General features: G+C 38.5%; 1 protein-coding gene across 1 annotated transcript; it reads left to right on the top strand.

Moving 5' to 3' along the window:
- Positions 1-10,742: 10,742 nt before the first annotated feature.
- Positions 10,743-14,068, top strand: LOC101302743 (putative calcium-transporting ATPase 13, plasma membrane-type-like). Its single transcript, XM_004296546.1, has one exon. It carries the CDS (start codon positions 10,781-10,783, stop codon positions 13,877-13,879), a length of 3,099 nt encoding a protein of 1,032 aa, XP_004296594.1. The 5' UTR covers positions 10,743-10,780; the 3' UTR covers positions 13,880-14,068.
- Positions 14,069-14,276: the final 208 nt, after the last annotated feature.

The following is a 14,276-nucleotide window of genomic DNA, read 5'->3' as shown; positions in this document are numbered from 1 at the left end:
TATGATGGTAAGAATGGCTAATAGAAGGGTTGCTTGTGAGAAGTGGAAGGACATAGTTGGTCCTAGGATCAAGAAAATAATTGACAAGATTGGGCAGAGGGCGTCATGCTATAAAGCACATAGATCTGGGGATTACATATTTCAGATCACTGGAGGCGGAGAGATGGGCAGTGTTCATGCAGTTGACTTGGGGCAACATCAGTGCACATGTAAAAGGTGGCAACTAAGTGGGATACCATGTGTCCATGCCATTTGCGCGATAAGATTCAAGAACCATGAGGCATCACTCTACTGTGACGATTATCTCATGTCTTCAACTTATTTGCGAGCCTACAATCCAATGATCTATCCAATTGCGGGGCAGGATGATTGGGAGCCAGTGGATTTCCCCATCGCACCTCCTCCTTATAAGGTGCAACCAGGTAGGCCTAAGATGCAAAGGCACAAGGGAACCAGGGGAGATGAAAGAGAAGAAAGCACCACCTGCTCCTAAAGATGGGAAACTTCCAAGAACTGGAATCAAGATGTCATGTGGAATATGTGGCCAGCAAGGACATAACAAATTAGGACTGTCCAATTACCAAGGCAGCAAAGGCAGCTGCAACTGTAAGTACTTCAGACTAAGTTTAAGTCACATCTCATTTCACAACATTATTTCGATCACTAACTCATGTCAAAATATTAACAGGGAGAAGGAACCTCAACAGGAACAAGTAGTGCTAACAAAAAGCAAAGAAACCCTAAGGTATGTGGTTTATGAAAAACTCTGAAAACTCTATACCACTGATTCTGAGAAAATTCTGAGAAAATATTCTTTATTATTTGTTAAAAATTAATGTGAGAATTAAGTGATGATAGGATCGAATTAACCACTCTTATTATACTATTGCTGATTTCTTTGTAGGCCAGAAGACCACCTCTTCCACAGGGGGCTGCTAGTTTGAGGAACCAAATCATAAGGTCAAGAAAGACATGGAAGAAGGTCAAAGAATCTATGGAACGAAATGCTGGTTTTAGTGCTGTTGCATCATCTTCACAAACAAGACAGCAAGCTGCCACTCAAAGTGGTCAAAATGTTGCTGCAAGAGGTTCACAGAATGAAGCATCCCATCCTCTGCAACCAAGCCAAGGTTCTTCAGAGTGGGCAGGACTTTGAATCGTAGCTTGACTTATTTTGATTGCAGCACTTATAACGATTTCACCTGTTATTTTGGCTTTTGGTTAAGGTTGTGTATTAAGTGTTGCATAACATTATTATGCATCATGGAACAGTATTTATGTTGATCTGCCATGATTTTTGCTTGTAAGAACTAATGGTACTTAAACATGTATTTGAATTTCGTTAAGTTATGTGTTTCTATATTCTTATGAGATTGTGGAAATGAGATGTTCCATATAAATTTCTATATTTATTCTGTTAGTTTAACAAGTGCTAGGGTAAAAATAGAAAATGAGATTGATCTAGGTTTTATCAGATTGTGGTCGACTGGTTGGCGGTAGTTCTTTAGTTTAGATAAGAGACACAAATTAAGGAGTAGGGAGGGAAAATTGGCGCCAAAATTGGAATTGTTGGATGTCTTTCTCAAGGTAAAGGGCGGGAAAAACATTGCTCCTCTCAGATGGGGTTAATTTTGTCTTTTAACCCTCTTTGTGGGCCTCACGTACTTGCCACGTCACCAAGATGACGGAGAAGTTGAAAAAAACTGACGGAAGTACTTCAATGATAGCAATACTAGAGTCTGGGTATCACATTGGTACGATTAAGAGTTGAGGTATCACATTGGTAGGTACACCAGAGTTGAGGGACTGTTGATGAAAAAAACTCTGATATTTAATAGTCATACAAAGATTGAGCAATGTACCTCATGAGTCATGAATGGCTGCAACTAGAGTTGATCACAACAGCACCAACATTTACATTAGAACTGGGCTTGGATGAACTTCTAGATCTGATTTTAAACGCATCTTCTCCATCTGAAAACCATGTCAACTAAAACAAAGTTATCATCCATGATCACAATGTCTGAGCTCTCTCTAGCAACTTCTGTGCCTTGAATTCCCGTAGAAAGGACTATATCAGCTTCTTTCAATGATGCTGCATCATAGGTTCCATCACCTGTCACTGCGACTACATGACCTTGCTGCTTCAGGCATTGTACCATCAGAAGCTTATCAAAAGGAGGAGACCTTGAATTTACACATTTTGCCTCAACCTTCTCCATTCTCTGTTCTGAAGTGTAGTGAGAAATTCGACACCTTCTATGACTGGTCCGAGCGTTTCTGACCAGGCTCAAGTATTCCACATTATGTGGCTGGGGTCTTTTTAGTGACAACAATTCCATCAGTGATCATTCTGATGTTCAGAGCTGCATATCGACAGTCTCCACTGCTTTCTTCACCTGAACAACATGGATCTTTAAGACCTACAAGTCCCGAAAGGGTCAATCCATCTTCCTTGTAGCAAAACTTTATGGTCTACCTCAATTTGCTCCTCTGCTGGAACCTCTTTATGTGCGAACACGATGCATCTGAGACTGCTGGCTGACATTCCTAGAATAATCTGCTCAAACTTTCTTTTTCTCATTGTAATCCATATCCTTAACAACTCAGAAGGCATTGTATAACATGTGCACATTTCTGGTATCATCTCAGCAGCTCCTTCATAATGTACATGGATTGTATTGTCTGCCTTCCTCTTAATCAAGACACCACTCGGCATTGTCTCCGAGTTGAAGGCCTCAACAAGGAGAATGCTACATCCTACACCTGCCGAAATTTTATTTTTTCATTGTCAACCTTCTGGTAGTAGATTGACCTGGAATTTGTACCACAGCAAGACTAACTGCATTTGCAAAGAATGGCCACACATGCTTGATTTAGTCTAGTTGTAAAGAGTAGTCTTCAAGATCTCCAATCTTTAGCAAACTGGCAACGCGAACCTCAATTTTGAATACTGAAATCTTGTGCTGACACCATCTCTCACAGCTTCAATTTGGGTAGTGTCGTTGACTTTTGAGCCTGTGACGATTGGTGAAGCTGCAACAGAAACGATGAAAAACGTAAACTTGGCTTCAACCAAAACCTGTGCTAATCTGCACTCTAAAATCAAGAAAGCTCACCACTAACTTCATGGAATTCCACAAAAAAAGAACCCCGGCCTCATGTTGGTGATTTCTTGTATTTGTTTGAAGCAACTTATCAACCATGCAGTTGGTGGTGGTCAATCAACAACACCACCATGAACTGGGGAAGGCAATTTCTGGCACTAATATGGAAAATAGTAGGCATTATTGGGGTTGTTTGGTGTATGCAAATTTGGGTAGAATAGTTTCAACTTTGAAGTAAAAGGGGAACAAAAAGAGGATAAAATTGATGAGGAGAACTGAAGATGCAGATATAAACACATCATCTTGATTGAGCAAGGAATACAGGAGTCGATTGTCTAAGATATTAGATATACACATGCATATATATAGGCTGCTTCGAGAGTAAAAAAGAATCCAAACGTTTCGAATCTTCTTCTAGGTCACAGTTGTACGTTTACTTTGACACTTTCAGGTCCGACTCACTGACAGACATTTACTTTGACACTTTCAACTCCGACTCACTGACAGATGACTAGATGAGTCTCTCTAGCTCTATTCTTGAGTTTTGACGGCAAGGCCGGCGCGAGATTTTGGGGCTCTAAGCGAAGACAAAAATTGGGACTCCCCCTGATTAAACCTTTTTTTTTTGGCTGAAAGATAAGTGAGAGAGGAATGACCCCTAACACCCATACTTTAGTTTAGGGATGTGAAATCCACAATCCCTAAATTGTAATCTACACTCCCATTTTTTATTTTTAGTCACCATTTACATTGGTTTTTTGTTTTGTTGTGAGTTATAGGTTTGTTTTTTGTTTTTGTTAAGAGTGGAGTTAGGTCCCTTCTACTATGGTGTATTCATCTTTTTTTTCTTTTTAATAAATTACCCTCGTTTCATCGAGGTTTAAAAAAAAACATAAAAAGACAAAAGTTAAGTTACCACAAATGAAAAGTGAGAGCGTAGATTACAATTTAACGAGTGTGAATTTCACTTCCCTTAGTTTAATACCATCACTATAACGTGACGATATCAAACCCGACAAAAACAACAAACCCAATTGCAATTGAACCTACTCCCATAGAACCATACCACTATCTTTTATCAATGATAACTTTCAATTATAAGGTAAAATATGTTTGTTACAACTGATATGATATTACACAGTAGGTCATGTTTTATACCATTCATATTTCAATAGTTGTTTTGTGAAGATAAACAATACTACAAAAGGAAACGAAAATAAGAAGGGATTGGACTATGAATTGAAATCAAATATCAAACACTCAAACTAAAACCTATCTTACAATCAATCTTCTGAATTGAAATCAAAACTCTTCTCATTTTTAATCTCAAGTTCTCAACGATGATATTGCAAAAATCATGGGATTGGACTCATTAGAAAAGGAGGACAAAGTTACCTGAAAAGAGTTTCGTGACTTTCATCTGAGAAAAATTGAGAGCTGCTGCAAGGAGACCTTAATACAAGAAAGACGCGTGCGCACTTGAAAATGCATGCGTTTGGACGCTTAGTATGCTGTTAGGTTTTTTTTTTTTTTTTTTTTTCCTTTAATATATATGTCTGATTTTTTTATTGGGACCCTCAAATTTTAGGGCCCAAAGCAAAAGCTTGGTTGGCTTATGTCCAGGACCGATTCTGTTTGACAGACATCACTGTCAGACAGAACACAGAATAGTCTCTACGTATTACTAGTATTTAGTCCATCATATAAGGCAAAGTGATTATGCAATATGTAATACGTACAGTACTACCGGGACTACCGGGATGATGAGATCATGAGAATGAATGAGTAAAGCTTTTATATACGTAACGTGTGTGCCAGACGGAAAGCTTTGACGAACGCCGCTGCGTCCTTAACATGAACAATTTTCCACAGCCGACGCCTAGAAGACTAAAAGGAATGGATTGAAGGTTGATAATTATAACTAAAGAAAATTCAAAAGAAGGCTTCGTGGAAGCCAAAGTGATACAACCTGCAGGGAGGAGACTTTTGGGGAAGAAGACAACTAGACACAAAAAGATGCCCAAATCAGTGTAGAGTTGATCAACTAGATACATGAACCAAATGGAAGAAACTCCAATATTCTCAACAACATGACGAGTATATTTGAGGTTGCTTGATATTAGGGCTTTTAATCGGTCGATAACAGTTCAAGATTAGACTTATCGGAATCGATCATCCGATTACAATCCAAACTAATATTGCTAGGCAGCTAGGACTGCATGGGAAGAAGCCCTTGAGGATATGGGAAATGGCATACAACCCTAGGATTCTCGCTAGCTGCAACTATATCGCGAGGCTCGACCTTTCTATCGATACCCTTTGCTTAAAAGATATATATCAAAATATCGATCACGCTAAGTTCCTTTTTCTCGTTCTTTTTTTGGTTAAAAGACCAAATTTTTTTGGTCTTAATTGTTAGGGAATTTGGACGCCAAGTTAGAGTGAATTTAGTACGTTGTAACTCTTGTATTTATCTTACTCCTTCCATATATCTTCTTCTTTAACTTTGTACCTAGTGAATTAAGTTCTTCGAATTTACTTTAAGATCTTCTTTTGATCAGCGCACCACAGCTTCTTCATATGAGGACTACGTCCTGTAACAGCGAGATATGCAGACGTGGTATGAACGTATAGCTATTTCTCTATCCTATTGTGGCTTGCACCATTCTTTCTCTAGTCTCAACCTTAACGTGTCTTTGTATTTGACTCAGCTCGGGGTTTAAGCATTGCTGACTAGTCAGTGGTCACCCCATGGCAAAGATTCAATAATTATTGGAATTCTGATGCATGTTCTTCCTCCAATCAGTATGAAAGAATTGTTGCAAGGAAATTTTTCTGATGAATTTGATGTTATTTATATATTCCGAGTTATGAGATTTTTTCATGGCCTAATAATACAAATATATAATATTATAATATATATATATACACACACATATGGTCATTCCACTAAAGGATCCCTTATTATGGTTTATATCAGGGATTGAACAATTGACAAACTTTTCGATCACATTTTTTGATATACACCGTTCACTTTATAGGTCTATATGAATAGATCAAATCTGAAAATTTTCAGCTAAAATGGTAATTGTTAAGGTCGACCTAGCTTAAAGCTTAAAGCAATAGACGGATCAAATCTGCTAAACCTGGACCGTTCATACTTTTAATTTTAAATCGCCGTTTTGAGTACCTTAACGATCATGACCTAAAAGCTAAATAGTTAAGATCAAAAAATGTGATCAAAATGTTTGTCAAATGCTCAATCCCTCATATAAGTCACAATGAGTGATCCTTGATAATCGTTAAGACATTCAAAGATGTGATTCTAAACTAAAAACACGAACGGTTCAGGTTGAACAGTTTCAATTTGTTCATTGATTTAATTCATTTTTGATACCTTAATGATCTCCAAATTAGCTGAAAATTTGTAGTGATGATCTACTCATATATACTTACAATGTGAACGGTTAAGATGAGAAAATATGATCGAAAAGTGGGTCAAATTAAAGAAATTCATACATTTTGAATAAATAAGGATGTTTGTATCTGAAAATGACACACACACACACACACAGAGTTCCCTTCTAGAGCGGGACATCGTTTTAAAATTAAAGTGTGGTGCTCCTTGTTTCATTCACTTTTAGGTCACATTTTCACATCTTCACCGTTGAGTGTTTATAACATAATGTGTAGATCATTTCTGTAAAATTTCATCCAATTTGGAGATCATTTGAACTTCCGTAATTGTAATTTACACGAACAGTTCTGTTTAAACATATTTTGTTTAGTTGATTCATCTAATCTAATTCGGTAGCCAAATGATATCCAAATTTGATAATAAAGAGTGGCGCAGCAGAGAGCGTAATTTGTACGAGTCTCGCGAAACATTATACATCAAGATCAACCCTCTTATCATGCCAGTAAACATGTTTATCGTATCTCCTAGAACAGCGAACTCTCTCCAACCCCCTTGTCCACGCAACATTTCATCCATTCTGCGTAAATCAAGAGACCAACATCCTAAACCTGACAAACAGAAAACGAGAAGTCATAATAAGATCACAACTACAGACGCCAAGACTCTGTATTATTTTTTATTATTAATAAATTCCAGTTTGATATCTCTATCTCAAGTATGTTTGACCGCATAAACAATGCAGAATGATAAAGGGATAGACCCACACAGCCTATTTTTAGCCTATAAGCGCAAGCCATTTAGAACCAGCATCTATTTACAGAGAGCGACCTCTATGGCAGCCTGCCTTAAAGATGTCTCTATCTCGAGGTGGTTGAGGCCTTCGTGGCGGTGGTCTCCCCGAGCGCGCTCGCTCTGTTGTTGCTGAAAGAATGCTCTCCGTTGTTTCATGGGAATTTCCAAGATCAGTTGATGTTATTTAGCATGAGTTACACATAAAATATATTATGTATATTTTGATCAATCATAAACTAATGATCACTCAATTAATTGTCGATGATATATGATCTATATAAGGTGTGGTTACCCAAGTTTTATTTAAATGTTAGAATCATACACTTTTCTAAAGAGCTAAAACTTATATAAATTAAAGTGGCATTCAATATCGTTTACAGTATCAAATAGCAAAGGTTTATAAACCTCACCGGGAACCCTATATAGCATTCTAATACAAAGAAGTGTCATTAAATTGATCAAGATTAATTAGTAATAGTATCAGCCATAAAATTAGTTTCACGAAAAATATTATTATAATTATGGACTCAAAATTAACCGTCATCTCTCTAATATTTTGAACTAGCAAGACAGATCAATTCGATCATTCAATGTTTATTCAAATCGTATGATTATGGGTAATAAAGACTTTGTGCATTCATATGGTCATTTTTCAACTTTTTACAAAACATGGTTAGAAATCAAGATATATTTTCGCACATCAAAAACTTTGACACAGTCGATGCGATCGCCACCTAGATTGTGACCAAAGATATGGACATATATCATTTGACCAATATATATTAGAGTTGCTCTTATAAATATTTTACATTATCCTAAAATTTTCCTATAAATGAACATGCAACAAGTACTTGTATTAATTATCACTCGTTTATTCAAAGTATATGTATTGATAGGGTAATATATACAAAAAATCTGAGAAATTGTACCATATAGGCATAGACCGTATGATCAAGGACTCGGAATGTATGTGAATCTAAATTGGGTGTCTTCCAAGAAATCCCAGAAATCTCAGAAATAATGGAACTCGATCAAATTAGAATTTGTCAACGAACAAGTGGAAATTCTTATATACACGACGTGTATTTATACGATGTAATCTTAACCGTTTATAAGAATTCATATGTTTAACCATCATGTTTATATATTATTTTATCTAATCCTGATAATCTATGTATGTATGTACATAAATGTATACTGAAAATGTTCCAGAACTAACGAAGAAGAGGAAAATGTAGTCGGCCAGTTGATCTTGTAAGCACATCACCTGTGCCCAATTTCGAAGTGCCCATTATGTGCCACCAATAAAAGCCCAACATGTGGAATCTCACTCAACACCAACTTAACAGGTTTCACTCTGTTAGTTTTGATTTTCTTTTTTTACCTAAAAGATAATAGAAAGACCTTTCCTTCTTCCTTTTCAACTCTTCTCCTCCGGTTCCTTTATCGAAAAAACTCTTCTCCTCTCCTCTACTTCTTCTCATCAGACGATGTCTTGTTGAGATCTTCTCCTCTACTTCAATCAAAACCGAGATCTGGTCAAATTCATACACCCATTATAAAGCTTCACAAGCAGACCTCAATTTTAGATTCTGACGGCTTGCTTTGATGAAATCTGAGGTGAAACTTGCGTGCATACTTGTTTTTGAGCCCTTATTCAACTTTCTGTGCTTGGCTTCTTTCTGGGTTTCTTGTTGAAATAAGATTTGATTCAATATTTTGGGTCCTTGTGGGGAGAAGAAAGGATACCGAGTTCGATTGTTTCTCTCCTATTGCGTTTAAGTTCAAATTCGGATGGGAAATTCCATGGTGGGTCTGCGAGGATATACTTGGATAAGGAAAATTGAGATTGGTGGTGTGCTGTGGAGGAAATTAAAATGTTGGGTTGGTGGTGAACTGTGAAAGTTCAAAGAATCAAAGCTTTATGCTGATGTGTTTGTTGCGCTCAGACCAAATAACTGCAGCAATAACAGAGAGTAACAGCAGCAACTAACAGAGTAACAGCAGCAACTAACAACGACTAACAGATGAACAAGAGATTACTGCGGTAAATATCCCACAGATCAAATCTATGCAAGAACAGAGAACAAAAGAGAACACAAAGGATTTAACGTGGTTCGGCAATAGCCTACGTCCACGGAGCAGCAGGAAGAATGAAATCCACTAACAACAATAGTTTACAAAATGACACTACAGCTCTGTTATCACAGCAGCTCTCAAATAGTGTTCTTTCGGCAGCAGAACAATAACTCCACTCTCTTAATCGGGAGAAACCCTATTACTACCCTTATAAAGCCTTAAGAAGGCTTTTACAAAACAACCCTTAATCCAATACAAGATTAACATAGACAAAATGAGCCACTAAACAACAGTGTTGGGTGGTGTTTTGGTTATGAGAGGTTTAGGATCATATTCTCAATTTCTCTCCCAATAATTTCTTAATGAAATGGGGTTCCACAAGCTTTGAAATCTCACTTAGTTAAGCCGGGATTAAAGATCTGGGTTTTTTTCTTAGTCGGAGTCGGGGGAGAATATCTCAGAAGACAGACGATGAAGAAGAGAGGTGAATAAGCAGAAAGGAAGAAGGAAAGACGTCAGAATTCTTTTCTTTTCTTTTTTTTGTAAAAGAATTAAATTTAATCAAAACTAACAGAGTTAAACTTCTGTTAAGTTGGTGTTGAATGGGATTCCACATGTCAGGCTTTTACTGGTGGCACATAATGGGCAGATGGAAATTGGGCACAGGTGATGTGTTTCCGTTGATCTTCTTCGTGTCACACGCCATGGTGTAGTAGTTCATAATCCTACCTTAATTATTTTGCCAGACAAAAGTTAGTGTGGGTACGTACGTAGGACTTTTTGTGGGAGGTTGCTAGTATGAAATTCTCAATAATGGTTTAATCTTTGGCCGTCATGTAGAGCGGCGCCGCCGCGTGTGCACAGTGCACATGTTCAGACCATAACATCTTGTTCACCGACGACGACTATGGAGATAGAAATATAGTTGTTCACCATCTCCAATATACTTAAAACGGTTCAACAAACTTCATTTATTCGATTCATATAGTTCATACAGGTAATACAGGAATATGGGAAATTATTAGATCATGACCAGGAAAATAAGAATGCCTTCATTTGCAATGAAGCATAGCTTTTCTTCGAAAGAACAAAACAAATCATAAAAAAGAAAAAGCCAACAGCGTAAACGAGTGAATGGCGCGTGGAGGAACCAATGCCTGCAGTGTACGTTACTAAAACCATTTCTTTTGTAAGGAATGTAGGATTATAAATACCAACGTTTAGGAGATCAAGGAGACAACATCTTATCCAATATTCTACATTCTAGTATTGCATTCTAGATACTTTACAATAATCCCCAGGATCGTTTTCTCAAATTTTACGTAGGTGAGTACTGTTTTCTCTTCCAACAATCCAGTGCGTAAATTTGCTATTTGAACAAACCATGTCTAAAGCTACCACCCTGCATGCAAAATTTGGGAGCATTGAGTTGCTGCTTGATGTTCCCAGCACTAGTCTTGGCATAAGCAAAAGAAAATGGCATTCTGCTTTCCTCACCATATACTGCTCTAGAGCCTTCCTCTCTTTACGACCTTCTTCTCAACCCAAAGCCACCAAAGCCACATTCATATCACGCACGGTTCCATACTACATTGTTAGCATTGGTTCAGTTTCATCACCAGCCATTCATGGCTTCAAAGCTGATCAAAAAAGCCTCACTGATCTTGTGAAGGAGAAAAATCTCAACCACCTCCTGGAGCTTGGAGGGGTTGAAGAACTGGCATCAGCACTCAAAACCGATGCACAACATGGAATCAATGGTGATGATGCTGAAGGCATTGCGCGTAGACACGAGGCTTTTGGTTCCAACACATACAAGAAACCACCAACACAAGGGTTCCTCCATTTTGTGTGGGAAGCCTTCAAAGACCTCACAATTCTTATTCTTTTAGGCTGTGCAGCACTCTCTCTTGGTTTCGGCATCAAAGAGCATGGATTGAAAGAGGGTTGGATTGACGGTGGAAGCATTTGTCTCGCGGTCATTCTGGTTATTTCTGTTTCAGCCATAAGCAACTACAGACAGAGCAGACAGTTTGACAAGTTGTCGAAAGTCAGTAACAATCTCCAAATTGAAGCCGTGAGAAATGGAAGGCGCCAACTGATTTCAATATTTGAAATCGTGGTGGGTGATATCATCTGCTTGAAAATTGGTGATCAAGTTCCAGCTGATGGTTTACTTCTAGAAGGCCACTCTTTATCAGTAGACGAATCAAGCATGACAGGGGAGAGTGACCATGTTGAGGTTAGTGTCCATGAGAATCCTTTCTTGTTCTCTGGGACTAAAATTGCTGACGGTTATGGCCGGATGCTAGTCACATCAGTCGGCATGAACACGAATTGGGGTGCAATGATGAGCCAAATCAGCCAAGACACGAGTGAAAAGACACCTCTGCAAGCACGTCTAGACAAGCTAACTTCATCAATAGGTAAAGTTGGCTTGGCAGTTGCTTTCTTTGTTCTTGTAGTCATGTTGGTCCGATACTTCACAGGGAATACCGAGGATGAGAATGGAAACAAAGAGTACAATGGCAGCAAGACAAAATCTGATGACATAATAAACGCTGTCATAGGGATTGTAGCAGCTGCCGTTACAATTGTTGTGGTGGCAATTCCGGAAGGTCTACCCTTAGCTGTGACTCTCACTCTTGCTTATTCCATGAAGAGAATGATGGTAGATAACGCAATGGTCCGGAAGCTCTCAGCTTGTGAGACCATGGGATCTGCAACAACAATCTGTACTGACAAAACAGGTACTCTGACCATGAACCAGATGAAGGTTACTAAGTTTTGGTTGGGGAAAGAATCTATGGAAGAAGGAGCTTATACATCTATTTCTCCTGATGTCGTCGACTTGATCCAAGAAGCGGTTGCTCTCAACACAACTGGTAGTGTGTACAGGCCTAGCTTGGAATCCGAAGTGGAGATCTCTGGCAGTCCAACTGAAAAGGCTATTCTTTCATGGGCAGTACATGAGTCGAAGATGGATATGGAGAAAGTGGTGAAGAGTTGTAGCATTCTTCACGTAGAAGCCTTTAATTCGAAGAAGAAACAAAGTGGAGTTCTAGTGGAAAGAAACACAGATAGCTCAATCCATGTACACTGGAAAGGAGCAGCAGAGATGATACTAGCCATGTGCAAAAGTTACTACACTGCCTCTGGAATTGTTAAGAATATGGATGAAAATGAAAAGAGGAAGTTTGAGCAGATTATTCAAGGTATGGCAGCTAGCAGCCTCAGATGCATAGCGTTTGCTCATAAAAAAGTTCCTGCAGAAGAGCATCTAAATAAAGACCAGAAATTTGTGCTTATGGAAGATGGACTGACCCTATTAGGAGTTGTTGGTCTTAAGGATCCATGTCGGCCAGGTGTAAAGAAAGCAGTTGAAGAATGTCAATATGCAGGGGTTAATGTCAAAATGATTACCGGCGACAATGTTTTCACCGCAAAAGCGATAGCCACTGAATGTGGGATACTCAGGACTGGTCAGGACATGTTCGGAGCAGTGATTGAAGGTGTGGAATTCCGCAACTACACGCCAGAAGAGAGACTGGAGAAAGTTGACAAAATTTGTGTGATGGCAAGGTCTTCCCCTTTTGATAAGCTTCTAATGGTGCAATGCTTGAAACAGAAAGGTCATGTTGTTGCAGTGACCGGTGATGGTACCAATGATGCACCAGCATTAAAAGAAGCTGATATAGGACTTTCTATGGGGATTCAAGGAACAGAAGTTGCTAAAGAGAGCTCAGATATTGTGATCATGGATGATAACTTTGCTTCAGTGGCTACAGTTTTGATGTGGGGGAGATGTGTGTACAATAATATCCAGAAGTTCATTCAATTCCAGCTCACCGTCAATGTTGCAGCTCTTGTGATCAACTTTGTAGCAGCAGTTTCCGCAGGTCAAGTCCCACTAACAGCAGTTCAGTTATTGTGGGTAAACTTGATAATGGACACACTTGGAGCTCTTGCTCTTGCCACAGAAAAACCCACAAAAGAACTTATGGAGAAGCCACCAGTGGGAAGGACAGCGCCTCTCATCACAAACATCATGTGGAGGAACCTCTTGCCTCAAGCACTGTACCAGATAACTGTCCTCTTGATTTTACAATTCAAGGGAAAAGCCATCTTCGGTGTGAGTGATAAGGTAAAGGACACATTGATCTTCAACACTTTTGTGCTTTGCCAGATCTTCAATGAGTTTAACGCAAGAAAGCTAGAGAAGAAGAATGTCTTCAAGGGAATACACACCAACAAGTTGTTTATGGGCATCATTGCAGTGACAATTGTTCTTCAGGTTTTGATGGTAGAGGTTCTGAAGAAATTTGCAGATACAGAGAGGTTGAATTGGGGACAATGGGGTTTATGTATTGGGATTGCAATCATCTCTTGGCCAGTTGGTTGGCTTGTCAAGTGTATGCCGGTTCCAGAAAGACCCATATTCAGCTATCTGAAGATGAAGAAAAACACCCCATATGAACATTAGCAGGGGAAGAACATGCATGGTTGGTTGGTTAGTTGTTTGGTTCAAAACAGTATATATATTCACTAATAATCGGTAGTTACTGCTTACTAGGTTTTTTGTAAGTATGTTATTACTATTTTAATTTTTTAAAACAGTATGATTTTATATTATGTTCACCATTTTTTTTCCAATGCAACATACAGTACGTGTGTATCTTCACCAAAACCTACTGCATATAGTTTCTGATGATTGTGACTGACTATAAGAATCTTTCATGTGATGAACATTTATCATGTTGATAGTAAAAGATGGACACAAAATAAAATCACCTGCTGAAATGGCTGCACCAAAGTTGAATGCATCAGCAGCAACATACATTTGGGCAGGAATATTTGGATGAACACAAGGCTGTCACTGC

Source organism: Fragaria vesca, linkage group LG4 (genome assembly GCF_000184155.1).
Source record: "Fragaria vesca subsp. vesca linkage group LG4, FraVesHawaii_1.0, whole genome shotgun sequence".
Classification (NCBI taxonomy): domain Eukaryota; kingdom Viridiplantae; phylum Streptophyta; class Magnoliopsida; order Rosales; family Rosaceae; genus Fragaria; species Fragaria vesca.
Note: the sequence above shows the minus strand (reverse complement) of the source record. Positions and strands in the feature narration are given on the sequence as shown.

Excerpts from the sequence above, each read along its gene's own strand:
- LOC101302743 (XM_004296546.1), top strand. The coding sequence starts at position 10,781 with ATGTCTAAAGCTACCACCCTGCATGCAAAATTTGGGAGCATTGAGTTG.